The sequence below is a fragment of the Temnothorax americanus genome, unplaced genomic scaffold, assembly GCF_048541705.1.
Source record: "Temnothorax americanus isolate GAGA-0224 unplaced genomic scaffold, ASM4854170v1 Scaffold8, whole genome shotgun sequence".
NCBI lineage: Eukaryota > Metazoa > Arthropoda > Insecta > Hymenoptera > Formicidae > Temnothorax > Temnothorax americanus.
The window spans coordinates 506,081-526,942 of NW_027509802.1; the positions used below are offsets into that span (position 1 = coordinate 506,081).

At 39.6% G+C, this 20,862-nt stretch overlaps 1 protein-coding gene across 1 annotated transcript in view; it reads left to right on the forward strand.

The window, feature by feature from the left end:
- The window catches only part of LOC143907153 (uncharacterized), a 63,835-nt gene that overhangs the window by 31,103 nt on the left and 11,870 nt on the right, over positions 1 to 20,862 (forward strand). The window contains exon 4 of the mRNA XM_077423704.1: positions 739 to 1,024. Within this exon, the coding sequence (XP_077279830.1) occupies positions 773 to 1,024 (252 nt within the window). The 5' untranslated portion in view covers positions 739 to 772. The remainder of the gene's footprint in view (positions 1 to 738; positions 1,025 to 20,862) is intronic.

The window sequence follows — 20,862 nt, forward strand, 5'->3', positions numbered from 1 at the left end:
CAGTCGTGTATGGTCGATTGCGGTGACATATTTCGCGAATTATTCAGTGGATTATTATTTCGCAACGCGGCACGTAAGCGGATTTATTAATACGTTTAATATGTCCACCAATTCATCAGGTTTGTGATGGTAATATCATCACCATGATACACTGTATCATACCGCGACGTATGCGTGCTTACAGAAGCGGTCAGTATTTACGCGCAATGCAATTCTATGTTGTTTTAATTAATGCGTCTCGTCCGCTTTGACGCACTGCGCGGAAGATTGCGCGTCTCTCTTCCTCCCATTCCCTTTCGTTCGATAAATTTATATATGTGTAAGCTATTTTCGGTTGATGTACGGTGATAAATTGGATCAAAACCGGGATTGAACGATGAGGTTCTCTGTATACAGTTTTCATATCATGTCGGTGGAAAAATGCTAATCAGTGTATTAATTCTCTCAACATAATATACTATCGATATAAAGTAATAAATTGTTGCTCTTGATTATTGTTTGGAATTCAAACTTCCCTTTTAAACAACTAAATTTTATGCAAGCACACTGATTGCATTTCTTTATTAATCTTTTCATTTTAATCGCCGTAATCATTAATTTAAATATCCATTTTGTTATAATTATTACATATAAAAATAAAATCGAGACTTTTTTCATAAAATAGCTCACAATTTGCAACGTTCTCCTCCCTTCCCGCGTTACTTTATAATTAATCCTTCCACTATTTTAAATTTCCAGAAGGGGAGTCGCCAAAGCTAATCAAAGGAGCACGATGAAGCGGAGGAAGCGTATGTCAGCCTCTCGCCTGACGCGAGATAATAAACCGAATCGATCCCCCCTGCGAAAGTCGCAAGAAAACTCCAGCGCGGGGCGGAAACTCGTGATTTCTGACTTCACGTGCTGCTTTTCTCATCGCTCTCACGCGCCCGGCAATCTGTACCTTACGGAGGGTTACCTTCCCGCAGTCATCTCTTCGAAAAACGCACGACTACTCCAATTGCACTCTCACCGTGCGCAACAGAGGGTGAGTACGTGCACGGGCAGGGATGCAAGTGCTCCGGCGAGCAACGACCTTGGCGCGCGGGGCTTGTGCCGCGCGCGCGTTCTTATAATGTTTTTCCAGAATAAATGGGCTTTCCGCTGGGCGCGGTGGTGGCGTCGGTTCCATGGGGTTCCCCGTAACCATGGCAACCCCGTAACGCCATTAAGCGGGCACGGGGTTTCTCTCCCCGGCGCGGAGGGTATCTCCGGCAGGAGCAGGAGACGAGAGAAGGCCGTAACACACCGCCCGCGCCGTCACCCTCCCTCGCTCCCGTTCGACTATCCGAACTCGTTCCTCTCCTCGTCCGTTCCTCAAGTTCTGGAAGACCACGGCGCGCGCGGGAGTGAGTGCGGGAGAAGGAGGAAAACCCCATAAAAATAAATAACTCGCGAGTAGTAGCGGTATAAAGGTGATACGCTGCTTTCCCCTCCCCCCGGTTTCAGCCTCTCGTCGTCGACGCGATCCACCAGCCTAAAATACTATACGCCCAACAAGTCGAGTAACACGCTATACTGTATCACACTGTCATTTGCTAAATGTGCGTAAAGCTATTAGGGACGATTAGGGCGATTGCGTCAAAAGAACGATTTTATGGCGCTAAATCTGATGGTTGTCGTAAATTTATTTATGATAGCTATATAATATGTAAAATATTACGGTACATTACTCCAACATTGCAATTACTCAAATTCTAACTGTTCAAATATCCATAGAAAAACCTCTTTTAGCTAGCTTATAAATCGCATTGGTTTTTACACATACATGGATATATTTGTAGATTTTATAAGAGCAATCATTTTTCTCATATTTGAAATTTTGTAGCATATTCAAAATCTATGTGAAGTAGTAATGGTAGTTCAACTTGTTTAGTGAATACGTTTATATTTAGTTTAGACCAAAATCGACCAGCCGACTCGTTGCCGCGGGGAAACCTCGTCTCTACGCTATCCCCGCCGGGCTTTAGTAATGTGATAGCGGGTTGTATACGCACAACGGATATATATAAAACGGGAGTAATACGAAGCGAGTATACCCTGACTTCTGCTGTTACGGGGGTGGGTGCCCTTATTAAAACGACCCGGTGACGCGTTGTCGCATGAGCTGCAGTATACGCAAGATCCGTCTGGAAATTTATGATTCGCTGATGCGGCTTATGTGTCAGCGAACTTTTGTGGCACTCGCTTCAATTGACGATCGATGAATCGTATACCGGCAAAATAAACGAAAAATTTCGTTACAGAGCGGACGAAATTTGTGTTATAATAAAGTTTTATTGAATTGTTTTGATTCCAACTCGTATTTACCATACAGGAAATTCATCATGATAAAATTTCCACGCAATGCATTCGCTCGTGACAATGGGCCGCGAGTTTTACATCATGAAAAGATTTCACTACAATTCACGTGGGTAATTTATTTCATGATAACGAGAAATTTAGGACGCCTAATCATTTAATTTTGGGCAGTTGTGCGCGTTCGATCAGCTCTACGATGAGAGCATTTATTTTTCAAGGAAGGGAAGAAGGGGAAAGGCAAAATGAAAGGAAATCGATAGAACAATTATGAAAGTTTTGCGGCGTGAATTACGGCTTCGGGCCGGACGCGCTGGTTTTTAATCTCGGTTACAGTTTTAAGGTGGTCCTTTCGCGGACCCATTTCGCGGATCCAGTTAGTCAAGTAACAGTCCGTCATGAGGACTGGATGCGCGTGGATCCACTACTTATTTAACCTTATATATCGGAGCGCAAAACATTCGGCAAGCCCTTATTTTCAAGGTATGTACGAAATCCGGAAACTTCAGGGAATATTTTAAGACATGAATACGGTATTCCGCTGATCGCTAAGTACATGTATTATTCGTTAAAAACCTCGGCCGTGGCGATTTGCATCGTTCTATCTTTCTCGTTTATTAAATGTAAACAAGGATAGAATGACAATGGCACGCTCCGCGAACGCACCGTTAGAATGACTTATTTCTTGTAAAGTGTCGGTAACCTCACTTGATTTTTCGTACACATGTCCCTTATTACTGTATATTTAACATATATCAACGTTAGGGGTACTTATCTAATACTTGTTCTCACGAAAAGACCACCTTACATCGTGCCTGAATAAAACAACAGATTTTTCAGTTTTTCGGCGAAAATTAACCGAGACCCGCAAACATTTTAGAACAGAGAGGACGCGACATGCTTTTAACATTTTATAACGTTTCGCGATGATAATGGAATGGTTCCATTCCGCTTTCGCGCTCGTATTTGCATTAATAACGCGAAATTATTCGCCTCGGTGAGGCATTTTAAGGAATTAGCAATTTATTTTGCACTCGCACGTTTTCCGAAATTTACGCGTTTTCATAATTAGTGTTGAGTTAATATTGCATTGCTGCACATTCTTGTGCATTCATATAGTCGTATAATGAACGATTAAGAGAAAGAACAGATCCCAACAAAATTATACTAATTTCACCTTTTTTGAATTACAAACGTTATGACACTTTCGCCAACGTTTTTTCTGAAAGTAAATTATCGGATTGTCCAGATAATAAAGGATGTGTAGTTCTTATTCTGAATACTAATATAAGCAAAAAAAGCGTTTGCTTCAAATTTTAGTCATATCTGCACAATAATAATTTCTATATGTATTCCACTAATTGGCATGATTTAAAAGAATTATTATACGCAAATTAGCGAAACGTATACATTTCAAATTAATACGCAATAATCCATTGTTGTATACGCACATTCTATTTATCCATTTAAATAATCAAAATCTACATAAGACCTCGCTGTTATTAATCCATCAGTGTATATTTACAAGTTCAATTTAAATACATAAACTTCGTGAAATTTTAAATAGCGCATATCAATATTCAAACAATTATATATGCACTGCGCGCACCAAATGTGTGCTCTCTAAATTTGTATAATGTCTGCCGTTATTTTCCATGCTTTTACAACTTTATGAAAAATGCTCGTAAAATTTATCACCCGCGCGCAATTATTCGTTTCCCCATCGTTCAACGACGACATTTCGACGGACTTTCGCTAATTTCATCCCGCCGCTCGTTCCCAAGTCGAGACAATGTATTCGATGATCGTTAAAGGACAACAAAGGGGAGGCAGGGACCGCGCCGGGGATTCGATAGAACAATTACAAAAGTTTCGTTTACTTGGGCGCCCTATGGAACCGCTCTCCGAGAACACGGTGCGATAGTAGTTAAGTAGGTCGATGGTGATAAATTTGATCTGTCCTCCATATACGGAAGCGGAGCCACCGAAATTCCGTTGGTTATCTGGCCGCTGCCGGTTATCCGTCGAATAATCTCGGCGGGCATAAATCGGGCCTTTGCCCATTCTCGCTTAATGCATGGCTGCATCGTCGTGCAACACCCTAGGAAACAAATTAAGTGCCACGCGTATACGTCCGTCTTCTCGTCTTTTCTTCTCCCTTCGTCGCATTCTTCTTCTGCGTCACTCTATGACGCATCCGCGAAAGAAACGAACCGGAACAAGCTCTTAGCGACACGTGAGCCCCTTAGTTCCAAAGTGTTTGAAGTCCAGCTCGGTAATCTTGATTAGTATATTAGGAATGCATTTCAAAAAGCTTCTACACGATCTACTATGCATCCTACTTTATAACTAATTTTCCAGTGAGCGAGATGTCTATTGAAAAAAATATTCTAAGAATTTTGAATAAATTTTAAGCCATCAGTTTCTTTTTAGCAAAAATTTTCAGACACGTTTATGTATTTTAGGTCGAAAATAATAATTTTACTTAATGATCGGAAATAAAACTGACTGATAAAAGTTTTAAAAGTTTTCCAAATCGATGTGCTTTAAAGAAAAATTAATTTTAGCTCTATATTATTTTTTTTACAAATCTCACTTTTATTTCTATGTAACATGATTTCTTATAAGTTCCTGTCTAAAATGTTTATTTTACGAAAAGATCGGTACAAATTGGTTTACGCTTGATCGGTTCATGCGCGCAATTTGCGCTATTTCTGTCGAGCTACGACGTTGTCACGACAGGATTCCGAACGGCAAATCGATACTCGCCGTTTGCTATTTAAAGTTTCCTCTCGGCGAGAATCTTCGGCGGCGACACGCTCTTTGGAAAAATCTGAGCACGTTAAGCACGTAAAACGACGATCCTCGGCAGTGGAAGCTATATTTTATAGTTAGTAAATTCTATGGTAATGACGTCGCTGTACTGAGCACGAGGGCTTGAAATTTATTCATACTAAGTAGATAACAGGATTTTCACGGTTCTCCGTACTGATAAGAAGATAGTGACGTCGTGGAACTTTGGTAGGCTCGCTAGTGAATTGCCACTCAATATTGTCCTGTTAATAAGTATTATAGAATCTTGACAAGTCTGATTTCTCATGTTGTCGTAAATTACGCGGTTCGAGATAATGGTACATTACAAGTTCATATGGAACAAGCTTAATATTTCAAAATCAGGTGACATTATAAATATAGTTCTAGTTTTATTGATTTCTATAACTGAATGTACAACTCTCATTATTTAAATGTTTTGAAATGTTTATAAAGAATATCTGGAATTTGAATAACAAATTTTATTGAATCTTAATATAATTCTTCTTTTATGCATAGAATGGTTTATCTATAAGTTTGTAAAATTTTTGCGATAATATTATTTACCATAATTTGATACGCAAATTATTATTTTCATAAAACAATTTCCAAAGATTAAGATATATCTTTCGAGCTCACGAAAAGAGAACGCAATCTTTCGGCTAACTTTGTCGTTGCACGGAAGATGTAGTTCAGGAAACAGCCGATATCTCCCCCCCGTTGCTTAACGGATTTTCTTCGAAGTGAAGACACTTATCCCGCGATACTTCCTACCTCGATATACGACTTCGATCGAGGCTATAAGTTTTCTTTAGTTGCAGGTGTACTCGAACGTTGCCCGCATTCGTGGCTGTAATTTGTAAAATAAATGTACGAGCTTGAGTTTCTCTCTTCCTAAACCAGGGCCTTGTGCTTTCGAGCTTTTCGACTTTCACGCGCGATTTAGATCCGATTCGATTTAATGCTCCCTCAAAGTACAAGTGCTCGCGCAGAGAAGAATGGCGCAACTAGAGGTAGGCGCAAAGCTGAAGTGGAAGAAATTAACTAAAATGAATTTTTACTATAACTTATTCAGTTATAATTCAAGCTTTTATTCACGAAAAGCATATGTTAATCAGCGCGATTGTGGACGCCGTGTTATTAGAATAATCGCTACTTTTAATTATGTAGTTCGCTCTCCGCACACTTGGCAATTCGCGGGACATTCAACACTTTTGGTATCATACTTGTTTTATCGTAATAATAGGTAAAAGAGATAGGAACCAAAAGAGCTGACAGTCCACTTTTAAGCCGCTGCAGCGAATATAGCTAATTGTAAGTGTTAACTTCGCCATTCGAATTCAGCGGTTCGCGAAACTTCGCGAGGCTAATCGCACGAATGCAATTTTGCTGCTCTCTCGATATCGGAGCTTTCCGCTTCTTTCGCGGTGAATTCGTGGGGAAGACGAGCTGGAAACTTCGTTGTGATCGTAACGGCGAACCGCGGGCGGTCTTATCTTATCCGAGCGTTTCGTAGCGCGCATCTTCCACAAAAGGCAAACATCGCGAGGTAGCACCTGTGTAGTTTCGTAATCGCCTGATGCCGCGAGGCAAACACCTCCACCGAAACAGTTTTACGACTTAATTGCACCAGAGACGAACTTATGTGTCTGATAACGCTACTAATACTTGCGCGGCCCGATTTATTATCAGCAGAGATTGCGTTGCTCGATAATGTCTCTGCGTCTGCATGGTCCGAGTTTCAATATCAAGGGAATTGCTCGTCAAACTATTGATTTATCGATCTGCTAATTAACAGATTGCAGCTGTGTCTATTCTAAAGAAGAATATACTGCGCATATTTTTTTTTTTTTTTAAGAATGTCGAATGTTAGTGATAAAGTAGAAGTAACGAATGTTATAAATATACTAGACGTCGCATTACTGATAAAAGTTCGCACGCAACAGAATATAAGAGTATTATTCTTTAGTTAGCATAATTAATTAGTGTCATTATAACCTAATTGCTTAATGATTTTGTACTATACGCTATCGCGCTTGTTAATCAACTTCTGTATTATCATTATTAGTCAAGTCTTATTGATCCGTATACGCGTGACGTACGCGTCACTATATACGCAATACAGCTCTATAACTTGTGAAATTTGATTTCTCGATATCATGTCAGAATTATCAGAACTAGCTTGCCAATGTCAGCATATTTCGTAATCAAGAACGACGTTTGAAGGAAGCATCCCTTGATCGTGCGAGACCTTTTAAACGGGTCGTTGTCGTCGTAAATGTCTGCCCGAGACAAACACCTGTTTGATCGACGAGAACAAGGCGTCGCGACGCTGAGGTAAACGAGAGCTTTCGATCAGGCCCTCCTTGCTCGATAAGGTGTACAAAGTTAGCCCAGGCTCAGCTGGCTTAGCGTTCCATTAGCGGGCTCGAACCCGGCGATCCGCGTACGTTAAACCTCGGATTAGATGCTCAGACCCGCTGTCTCTTCCTTCCTCTATCTCCTGTCTGTTCCGCGTACCTTCCGATACGTATATAGGCACGTAGGTGTATCGATAACACGTGCACGTGTCTCAGATGTCTCGGTTACAAGGCTACGAGTATCGCTTTTAAAGTGCATCAGTTCGCTCGACACGCCGAAAGAGTCGTCGAGGATCTTCTTGCTTTCATGGCGGTCGTAAAACATCTCTTTATCGCGATACTTTCCTGTATACTTGAATAGAATCGGGAATAACTTCATATTAAGGCCTACTGTCCTAGATGCTTTAAAATATCGATCAGAGTCGCGTGAAATTTAATCGTGTTTGCTCCAAAATTTTACTATAATATAAAATGTTCCATTATATATATATATCCTCATTCTTTCAGAAAGGAACAATAAAAATTTAATTTTTCAACGAAGGTATGAAATATTTACTCTAATATGCGTGATAAACGCAGAATCATCGCGATGAAAAATCGATGAATCGTCCGGAACATTTTTCTCTTTATAATTATTTTAACTACGCTTTAACTGTCAGTATAAATTTTTCGTGCTTACAGTTTTTTGTTGTAATTTAACCGATCAATGTCAGTTCAACTTAATGTCAATTTAAATAAAAGCTGGATAACAACTTATCAGCATTATTCATGAAAGCACGTAGGAACACAGAGAGAAAGCCAACTTTTTTTTTAATCCGATTCAAGTACCACAAAAGAGGGAACTTTTATTTATTCATTCCATCATCAAATTAGGGACAAGAGTAATAGCCGGAACCCGCCGAAGGATACGGAACTTTCCTTTGGCATCCGAAGCCTAACAAGGTCTCTCGCATACCGGGCGGTTGATTAAAACGGCATTAGTTCGACTGTCGTAGGGACCGATCGATTCTAGATATAGGCAGGCCAATCACCTAATTAAGCCTCTACCAGACCACCCCTTTCTTCCGCACTTTCTACGGGACGATCTAATTATTGTTTCACGAGCGCTTCTCGCGGAGGACAATTCTTAGGGTTGTCGCTTTTGTGCTTTATCTCCTTCACTAAAACAACTGCGAGATTACAGGAAGCTTCGGCTCAGCCAGAGAAAGCTCGAGTTTACTTGAGTTTGGGTATCTTAAGATCCGCTTTGTTGAAAAACATTAGTAATAAAAAAAATTAATGTTTTACATTAAATATATAAAATGATACGCATACTTGGAAACTTTAATTATAAATTAATTGCATTTTTATGGGAAAAAAAAGATTAAGAATACACAATGTCTTAAAATCTTTGATTTTAATTCTATAATGACAGATTAGCGATTTTACAGAAAATTTTTAAAAAGAGTTCTTTATTTTTTAATATTTAATATTAAAAATTATCATACCTTGTGAAAAAAATTTTATAAAAATATTCCATTGAGCAGTAATGACGAGCATATATTATATATGAAAATTTTTAGGAACATATCTGGAAAAGTGTGTGTACATCAAAGAAAAACATGCGGTAAGCTTTGGGAGTGATTAATGAAGTGCCGTCGACAAGGTGTCGATCCTTTTTCGCACGATGTAACGTCCCTCAGGACAGATATTACCCTCACAAAAACCGAGTACACGGTACTTTTCATCACGACTTGCGTTTTATTCCTAATTGCGCGATTAATCAATAATGACATTGGCGTCTCCAAAAATATATCAAGATATTTTTAATTTAATTTAATTAATATGCACTATATTATACATTTTGCTTATTTTACACATCTCGTATATTTTTAAATGCGCCGGGAAAGTAGTAATAACTTTTGCTAACTAAAAGAAGTTGTGTTAGAAGATGCGTTAAAACGTTTACTCATAAAATATTCATAGTATTGAGCGTATTCCGATAAATGCATGTTACTATGATTTCGTGCGCGAAATCTTCCCTCTCTCGATAAAGACCATTAGGAAACAGATCCGTCGGTGTTTGCGAATGCTGCATATCGGGTTAAAGCTCATGCCGGCGGCAGCCATGCGATAGGATGTGCCCGGAATAATGCAATCACCGTCAGTAGGAATTCCGAATATCGGCACCGCGACGTGCGTTCTGTTTGACGAAATTCAAGACATTCCAGGGCAACAATGCTATCCGTTGTTTCTGATACCTCCTATTTCGGGGGCGATGCCGAGTAACAAACCATGGCGACATGGTACGGTCAAGAAATTAATTGGATCTCTGAAAACGGTACAAAGCAAAGCAAAACTTGGTGGGGAGGAGGGGAATACTTCGGACGAAAGTGAAAGGTAAGTTTAACATATTTCAAGAAACTTTTTTTTTATATATTGAACGTAACTCTATATTATACGTAAACGTTATTTATTGAATATACTGCCTTCTAATATTATTGTGAAAGTATATAACTTCCTCAAACTTTGGCACTATACTTGCTTCAAAACTTTTGAAGTGATCAGTAAAAATTTCTAAGCTCACGATTTAGCAATTTTTCACGGAAGGGCAAGTTTAAATCGCCACCGCCAGCGTACTGACGGTTAACTTTTTCGTATACGTTTTGTGACTCGACGTAATATATGGTGTACATAATACCGAGTAGAATTTTCTTACTTCGTCCGAAACTTGATATCTGTACTCCTCTCACTCCTGTTTTGCGAAGATTTAACGACTGATTTAATCCGGCTTGTAACTTAATTTCGCGTTGCTAAAATCGATGTACCGCAATCAGCGTACATTGGCTTGCCCATTAAAATTTATAATGTTTAAAACCGTGCCTGATGTGCACCACTTTGAAAATGATCATGTGTTACACACGAATTTTAGATAAGGCAGAAAACGAATACTGTCCGCGAGCTAAACATCGCACCTATAAAGTGAGTAAATGTCAGTGCCTATAAATGCGTATAAAATTAACGAGGAAATGAAGCGCGAGCGGTCGAGTTACCCTTCGTTACGATGGCGCCGCGCTGCACCAGCGGTTTTGTGAGTGATTTTATAGCTGCGTCCCGGCGTGCTTTACGGCTTGATCCCTGATCCTGAAACATGCCAAATTACAGCACCATCTCGGTTTCTCTCTCTTACCCTCTCTCTCTTTCTCTCTTACATTCTTACTCTCTTTCTCTCTCTCTCTGTCTCTTTCTTTCTTTCTCGCTAGCCGCCGCGAGAGCACTACGGGAAAGAGAGGAAGATTGAGAGGCTCTATCGATCTTGCGTTTTCTTTGGACGCGGACCAATAAAAGCCGCGAGAGGTTTGAAGCGTGTCCTGCGACACATGCTCGACGCTACGACTGGGATTTTCAAGGTTTCTGTCGGATACTATAAGCTGCTTTATAAATCCAGTTGGGATGAAAAATTATTCAGACACGATTGTCGGTCACTTGCGAAGTAGGTACCATACCTACAGAAAAGCCAGCAAAAAAGTAGGGTTCGTTTAGTTTTTCATATCTTTTTTTCATTGCAAGCCAGGGAAAATTCCAAAAATAGAAAATTTTATGTCGACAATATTGTTACCGATCAGTGCATTTTGAATTTACGGTCCTCAAAGTAATATAATCTGCATGCGATATCTAAATTTTGTCATGTACTTCAAAATCAATTGCAATGTTTAATCTGCATTCTGTTCGCGCTCGCGACAAAGTTTCATTTTTTTTTTTAACGGTGCGGAATATGAGAATTATATTTTGATCCGCATATTTCGTGTGTCACGGTTTCGAAAATAATATCTCTGCAGTAAAAAGCGGAGTCGCGAGATATCGATCGCTCTGGTGCATTTTTCAGCTGGAATTTGGAAAATGCAGCAGTAGAGGCAAATCGATACGTATCCCCAAATGAAGGGGTGGGTATCGCGAAACGAGTCGGGAGAAGCGAATTAGGGTAGCGCGACGTGGATTGATTCTGAATGAAGCGGGACATGTCTCCGTGTAATCCGACGACAGGTTACTTAGCGAGCGGCTACGTAGACGGATATGTAGGCGCAACAATTTAATTACCGGCGGATATACGCCATGCCAGACACGTTTCTCATAACGGTCCCCCAGCAACCGGCTGATTACCGCGCGCGCTAACTTTGCGTCTCGGAGACGTCGGCACTTCGAACGGAAGTCTCGCGTAGACGAGAAACGTCGTCGCTTTACGTACGTCGCGGCGTCGCGCCGTGAAGCCTAATTCTGCACCTAAGTTTGTTATATTTTCCATGATTTATACGGTTACTGCGTAAGGTAAATGCGTGTTCTCAAAGCGATGAAACTTCTAAACTCGAATTACCGCGCAAACTGCGGCTTATCCGTGAAAATGTCTATTTATTATTTATTAACGTATTATAATAATTAGCGATATGTAACATGCAGAATGTCCCTGGTTTATCGCATTTCCTATCGTCATACAAATCTTTGAGCAATTTAAAATGGATTTTTCCTCGATAATGTTTGCTTGGACACCATCTCTTAACATTCTACTTTCAATATTTTTTATCATATTTTAATTCTTAAAAGTAATACATTGAACTACTACCTTGAGATTTTTGTTTATGTGAAGGTGACTAAATTTTTAACGTGTTAACTGAGTTAGACGAGTTAACTCGTCATTTGAACAGACCAGAGTGGATAAGACAAAGTTAACTCTCCAGATTTGTAAGCATACACATAGAAGGCAATTTTATAGTTAATGAATACCTCAGTTAACAAGTTAAAGACTCAAAAGTGAAAATGAAAATTCTTATAAAATGTTTTATGTCCAATTATGCTTCATAATATGCTTCATAATCGTAATATTTTTAATATTTAGGAGAGAAAGAAGAGCTATGTAGCGTATAAAACAAGTATAAAGATAAGGTTGTTTAAAGAGAAATTACTTACGCGCGATTACATGAGTAAAAACTCTAAGAAGAGAAGTAAGAAGTACTTATATAAATGTCAAAGTTGCAAAAAGAACTAGAAAGTTACGGTCAATTATAACATCACTTTTCTCATTTTTCCCAGGAATACATTATAGTTTATCCTCCTTCGCAACGAGACGTACCTTATTACTTTTACATCCACTGCGCTTCTGACTTCCTCGAATATCCATCAGCTCGCGTTACGTTTGGAACATAGTTAGTAGTTAGCACATCGAACATCCCCCGCGGATACGATTTCCGCACGTACTTCAGCGTGGCATTTGCATTTTTTAAAAAGGCCACCTGCTCGCGCCACGAGCATCTAGTCCACCGGAGTTAGAAACGGCTCTCCAAGGATTCATTGACGAGATCGAGAAAGTTTGATCGAAATTCGTGGTTGAAACAATAAATTCACGTATAGATAAAAATTGCAAGTGGGAGATCAATGTATAAATTGCAAAAGTAACGTTAACATATTTTACACTTCAACTATCTGAAACAGATAATACCGTTCTTTATGTGGGAAAAATAATATCCGTTTTCATTTTTAGGAAAGTCCATTTTAAATCCTATTAAAAAATATGCTATTAAATTGAATATAACAAAATTAAAGTTTAATTAAAATTTCCTTTCCTCTTTTTAATTACGTCAGTTATAATAATTATTATAAAAAAAGACTAGTTAAAGAAAATTAATCTTCCTTTCCTTAGATTCGTAAACGAGTTACTCAACGAAAACAAGGTTTTAAATTAAATTAGTTCGCAAGAAGATTCATTTGACTATGAATACGAACGTGAGTTTAACTTTAAAGTACAGTAGAACATTTCGGGAATATTAAATGAGATATCTAGTGAAATATCTAAAAACTAGAAGGCCGAAGGTGGAACGTCATCTTACGCGAACGAGAGAAGATCTCACGCGGCTTTTATTCCGGGTTGCCCCGTGACTGCGATGTGGCACTCACGCCTAACCGAAAGGAGACGAGAATGTGTCCCGATACGGGATAAAAGAAGCTTTCGTTGGGTACGTCGCGGTATTGATCCCTTTCACGATGGGACCGTCGTCGTCTCGCGGAAAATTCCTGAAGGAAAACACTGGCAAACGGCGATCGTAAGAAGCTGATCGTTAAGCTTCTTTTTCCCCGTCAATATTCGCGCGAAAGTACTTATCGATCTCACGTCAACAATAAGTCGTTACTTATAGATAATATTTCTTCGACAATTTTAATGGCATCCTCGTGTCAATTTAAAATTTATATTTCTTCTCTTTAATGAACAACCCGCTTTCAAGCTTTAAATAATTGAAAATGTAGGATTATATATATTTTCGCAAACATATTCTTTATTTTCTCAAATTTCTTTAATACACTTATATACTATTATACAAAGACTGTTGGACATAAATGTATACTGTTACAAATCGTTACGTTGTAAATCGTAGCAAATAATATCATGCAAACGATTGCAATAATCAATTTCACTTTCCATTGATTAATATCGTTTGTATCAAAATCCTGGATGGCGGTTACACGCCGCGCACTCTTCAATGCGAATCTGCGTCAAAGGAGAAAAAAATCCGGCCACCCCGCGGGAGGAAAATTCAATGTTCGATAACCGGATACATGCGAGCGCCAGCTTAAAATCTAATTTTCAAACGCAGGCTGGACCCTTCTGGGTAAAATTCAATTGGCCCATCTCGCTCATAACGCTCATCGAGCAACGCTCGTTATACGAGTATGTATGTACAGATGCTGTGCTTTCTCGATACGAATATATAGTGTTTGTGACGCACGGTATAGCATATATTTAAATATACAAATTAATAATAAAAACGAAAATTTTTGTTAATAACTTTTTGAATTTTACGTTAAATTTATAACAATTGTTGTAAAATCCATAGTATACCTATATGTAAGATTGATAAAATAGACTGATGTGAGACGTGGAACAAATAAAAACAATTTTTTGTAAGCTCTAAACACATGCCTTGCACATAGTTTGCTTGTACGCATAGGATAGGTTTTGAGACAACTTGCGAAACAGTAAAACGAGTTCTGTATATCATGGGCTTAAGCTCGTTCTATCGAAAGAGGAGAGAGAAGGGTCAAGCCCTCCGTACGACCCTCTCGATATGTCAGATCAGGAAAAATCCGGGAGTGTGCGACATCCTGCGTGATCTGCATCGTGTACCCTGGCGTAATCGATGGAATCACGTCTTTTCTATCATCGCGATCGCGCAACATTGAAGTTGATGATCTCGTTAACGAAAAGCCACTCTTTCGAAAACTCTATGCCTCTCCCGAAATTGTACGAAGGAAAACATGCGACGGTAACAAGTCAATCAATAGAATGCAAGATATAGCATAAAATTTGCACTTTTGATGTCTTTATAAGTTTTTGAGAGATATTAATATCAGATTTAATAACTAAATTTTTTATATAGTACAAAAATAATTTATTTAAAAATTGATCGGTTATAAATTCGACGAGTATATTATTAAAATAAAAGTGCATGTACAAGACGAATGCAACAATCTGTAACTTTATAAGATAAAAATTCACAGTTATGGGGAGAGCTGCGCTTTAACAAAATCTCGGTTTTTGTGTATCTCCACAAACTCAGTTTACCCAGTTTTACACGCGACTTTTATTCGCGAAATTTCTACCACCGGTGTCTCTGGCTTGTTACACGCGCATTCTTTCACTGGTTGTAAGTAACTTCCTCTACACTATGATCATGAAGCAAAAATTATTCCTATAACGCTTTATATATATCCTTCATCTTCTTTAAACAGTTCAAACCGTCGACAGTTTTCATCTCAATTTGTAATTCCTAGAACACGTGGATGCTTTTTTATCTATTCACGTGTCTTTGTTACCTGTTCCTTTTTATACTTTCGTCCACTCTGCCCTTTTCTGCCGATATCGACCTTCCACAATTGGTTTCATTTTTCTTTTCTTTATTACTCTTTTCTCTACTGGCTTCCTCCATTTCCGTTCCTCTCCTATACGCCGATATCTCACGCGCATTTGTTAAAGGAGCTATAACGTAAGTGAGTATATTTCTATCATTTCCATTTCAAGCGATCCTGATGCGAGTCAGGAGACCACTGTGCACGGCGCACGGAGACACACATTTTTTCACTTATTCTTAGTGCTTTCTCCGCACGCCGTATACCGAGAGGCCAGCGGAGTTAGTTTTGTGACGGACGGTGTCACACACCGCGACGGGTAGTCATCGCTGCGGATGACAACGTCCGCAAAGCGAAAATGACTCCTGCGACGCCTTATATATCCTCGGGTCTATTTCTATCTCTTTCCCTCTCTCGCCTCTCTGATGCGCGCTCTGTCAAAAAAAAGAACTATGATATTCCTATGATCCCAGTTTTGGACAAGTCGAGAGCTAGGAAATCGTTGTGCGTGACACATCGAGAATGCGCTTTGGCGGCTTGGCGCGGTCCTCCTATGGACCGGGGAGTTGGCTAGGGAGAAGAGCTGCTTATACCAGTCGCGACCTCCTATACAGTAAAGAAAGAGGGAACTCTCTCCCGATACACATACAGAGGAGATCAGAGGGAAGCTCGGCTGGTCCGTAATCTGTATCACATCTTTCTCCTTTACACAACCATCGTCCCCTTGCTCTCTTCGTCTTCCCAAAATCGATTTCGGTCGGTGCGGGGCCGCGCCCAGTGAGCTCGACACGGCGAGAGTTCGACTTCGAGCGAGAGGGTAGGAAAGGAGGCTGCGAGGGAGAGAATGACGGGATAAAAGGGGCGGCAGGAGGCGAAGGACGAGAGAGAAATAGAGGGCGAGAGAGGGAGGGAGAGTTAGCCTCGTTTAACCGAGGAGGCTCCTGCCACGTTGTGCGTGCGATACTCCCGCCCTTCGTCTTCTTGTCCTTTTCGTGCGGTTTTGCCACCCCTCCGATGCCGCAAACCGCTCCAAGTTTCACCTTCGAGCTCCTTGGGGATGCTATAGGCTGCTATATATAGTCTAGGAACGCTTAAGATCCGGACTCGACCGAAAGTTGGACGGCGAAAATCGTTTCGCGTTCTTCCACGTTCGTTTTCTGACGGTCGGCAGATTTAGGAAATTCCCGAAAGCAGTAGGATGAAAACGAGGGACGTGCAACGTTCCGCAAAATAATACGCGCTATTATACTTCGAAAGCGCAGCTTTTATTTTAAAATCAACTCTCTTCTTTTTTTTCGTGATGAAATTTCCAATCGAGATAAAGAACGAAATTGATTGTAAAACGAGATGTCCCGATACAATCAAACGTTCTTTGTGCGTGAAAACGAACTATTTTTCAAATTTAGAATTTAGCCCTAGAATTGGATAGGTCACACAAAAATAGTAATTTCTTTTTTCTTCCCGCCGCAAGACGCGCAACTATATGTATCCACGAGATGGAAGAAGAATATACGAACGTTCGTATATTCTTGTGCGATGCTCTTGCATGGCAGCACACGCACACGTCGGCGTACACGTGCGAAAACCAGGCGCGTCGTCGTTTCGCCTAGCAACTTTACCCCACGTACGTGTCCGCATTCAGCATGTCCTTGCACACGTAACGGGGCACTTCTGCCACCGTCGCCGACCGCGCTTCCGCGCGTATGCACGTTCCGGCGCACATGACTACCCCGTATATAGTCGCATTTTCTCGAGCCAATGGCTGTGAAATCGAGCGTTTTCCCCGTTTCTTTCTCTTTCGTCGCGCCGGTCTCCTCTTCCGCGGAATTGCGGACGCACTCGAACTACTACGTCTCCCCAAGCCGCTTGTGGAATTCGGTTTGGTTCCTCAGGCATCCCAATCGACACAGCATGGAACTCGAGCGAGAAACATCAATTCTGACCGCGTCGCTACAAACTGCATTTCGTCTTGCATTTGCAGCTGACCTCCTTTTTCTGCCGTGAAAGAAAGACTGGATTTTTTTTTTACTATAAAGTAAATGACATTTAAGATCGAAGAATAGAGATTGAGAGAGAATGTTCTTTTTGTCACACTACCTAGACAATCCTTGAAGGATCGCCAAGTACCTATCTATCAATAGACGATTAATTTTGTATCTTTTGTTAGGTCGACTTGGACAGCTTTTTGTTGCCTGTTGAACTTTAGTTTTCGGCATTTTCGACTGCTTTCTACAAAAACTTAATTGGAACAGTTCTAACGGAACCAACATAAATCTTGAACTTTCGTCTTCGTCAAGGACAATTAATTTAGAAAACGATTAATCATTTGGAGACTTTTATAAAAGGACATATGTGTGTGGTTAATTATGTGCATAATTTTAATTCCCGAAAAAATTTTATGTTATTAACAAAAAATAAATTCAGAACTAATATTTTGTCTAGACATAATTTTAATTCTGCATTTTCAATTATGTTAGCTTAATAATAATTCGATGAATTATAAATATGTCGAAACATAAAATAATTTTTTTTCTTTGAGTATCAATTTAATTTGTAGAATTTTTATGATAGTATTAAATAGCAAAACGGCGTGCCATAAGGACAGAAATAATTTAATTCCAGCATTATTGTAATAAAAACAATGAGTTTTTGAACGCCGAATGTTTGCCGTAACTTTCTTTGTGTGAAATTACTAGTGCAAATGTAACTTTATTCTACGATGTATATCCTTTGACTTCTTGAGGATGCTAATCAACAATCAGAACTCGCCGAGAATTGTCGTTAACTCGCGCAAATAACTCCGGCGAGTACAAAATCTCGTTGACCCGGTTTGCTTAACTACGTGCTTGAAAAAAGAGAGAGAGAGAGAGAGAGAGAGAGAGAGAGAGAGAGAGAGAGAGAGAGAGAGAAGAAAAACCCCGCCGAACTCAGAGTCGTTGCTCTTAATCTTCCTTCGAGTAACCCGGATGATTTCTATATCCGGAAAATACCGCGGCTCTTTTTTACGGCCAGCATAACTTCGCGGCTAAAGTTTAATTAAGTAATGCACTTCCGGCATTGCACTCGCGGTGTCGGTGCTGCCGTGCTGCGCGACGCCGAGTTTCCCCGGAATTTTTCTTTGCGAGAAGACTAAGTGCCACCCATCGGCCATAACTTGTCGACAAAGAAACCTCCCCAGACCCGGTTCTTTTCAATGACAACTCGGAGAGAAGCTTGAAAAATGCGGAAATTTATCCAACAGAACGCCGCGCTTGAAAATCCGTAGCCATGACTCTCTCTTCCACGGCTTCCCTTCGTTTATCTTTCAGGAAATTGAGCCTTCCTCTCCTCGCACAATTATGCCATTTTTTAAAACTCGAAGAATATTCGGCGACGTTCTATGCGCATGTAATACGGATGCATAACTCTCGCATTTTACTTGCGTTTTATGTTACGCTTATGCCAACATAACATAAAAGTTGAGACGAAGAAAATTGAAATATTTTCAAACATCTCGTAAACTCGCAGCATCCCGCGGAACACTTGAATTTATTAAGTTAAAGACACGAAGAAAATGGCTTAGATTTATCATGAGCTCTTTATAACACTGGATATTCAAGAGCAATTAATAATAGCGGCTGCTCTTATATAGCAGTTATTGGGTTCTACAAATAAAATCCCAATAAATAATTATAAATCAATAATTTATAAGTAGTTTATAAATAATTATATAGTAAAGATAAAGATATAAAAGATCTTGAAATATTTTAATTATTGAGAATATTTAAATAGATTTTAAAGACTAGAAGTTTAAATCATTTAATGTCTTAGAAGTTCAAATCGGTCAACTCAACGACGAAGATTAAATTAATTTCAGCTGAATGTTTCAATACAATTTCAACAGAAATTTAATCTAAGTTTTAGTTGCCGAGAAACTTAACGTTGAAAAGTTACGGTAAATAATTACCTGATCGCTGGCAGGAAATTTATTTTGGTGCATCTAAAGCATGCCGTATATACGAGGAAGAGACAATTTGATTCCTCGCGTTGTTTTCGACTGAAATCTGGCGCGCGCGAACCCGAGAAATAGGAGCATCGGGAAACTGAGAGTACGGTCCTCTCGCTACATAGCCGCGGAGTTATATTTTCAAGCTTGCGGCAGATCTCTCGCCGATTTCGCAATATACAGCCGGGGAGTTTTCCCCCCGGTGAGATATAGCACCCCGTGAAATTGCTCGCGAGCGGCTCGATGACGTATTGCGCAACGACGAACACACCGGGTATATAAGCGAGAGTTCTGCAATACGAGCCAGCCGGTTGCGAAAGCACTACGGTATGCGAATTTGACAACATAGAGGAAAACTACTTGCTCCCTGATCCCCCGCTTGCTCCGGTATTTAATCGGCGCTTTTCGGAATTGTACTAAAGTCAGCATTTAGTTTCTAAAAAAAAAAAACCGAAAAAATTATGTTCCCTTTTTTGGTTATACTGCAGAGAATATTTCGCTAAATCGGCCCGCTGTTTTTTAACGACCAGAGTTTTCGACGGATTTTTCTCACGAAAAATTAATTCTTCAAAAACAGGCAAGATCCATGTTTCTTTACCTTTTTGTAAGCGATTCTTCAGGAATCGCTAATTAATTTAAGAAGAAAATTAATTATTTGATTACATAGATTAAAGGATATTCTGTGAAAAATGATATTATATTTTTGAGTACACATATATAAAGAACTTCAAGGCAACTCGGTGATTATCGCAGCTGTTTTAAATGAAACTAATTTCATTAAGAGCACGCGCCACGCGAACGAAACCTAGTGAACGAATCTTATTGATTTCGGCAAGTTGCCGGCCGTATTATTGTAATACGCACACGCGCCGCGGTCAGGAAAGGCCAACAATAGCGGGACACAATTACACGACGTTCGCTTCAGAACGCAGTTTGAATAGCTTTTAATGTGCGCTCGCTAATTGGCCACAGGTGTGCACCTGAGCAGGTCCTCCAGGAGAAACCACGTTGCGAAATGTGCAGTATAAGTGCACATAAGCCGGCTGGCGCAGTGTTTACGAAACGACGATCATTTTATAGAAGCGACAGAGTTGCCCTTGTTAGTACGTATAACAGCGTATAAAGACACTTTATTTTACTTGATTTTACCACGAAGGGCGCTTTTTACCGGTGAAATAAATATACCTTTTAAAGTTAAAAGGTCAAATAGACTGACACCGGTAACAATTTAGTTTATAATTGGTCAATAATGAAGGAGCAGATAAATATCATATTTATCTCCAAAAAATGTGTGTGCATGCATGTATTATACTACATACAGTGTATTACACGCGCTAGTATCAAAAACTAGATATAGTACAACATATTAGTCTAAAATCTAGTATAAAAAACTAAATCTAGTATATATATTTTAGTAATGCAACGTCTACACATTATAGGTATACGTTACATTGGTTCACAAGCTTTTTCTAAAAGAAAAAAAAATACAGATTTCACTTA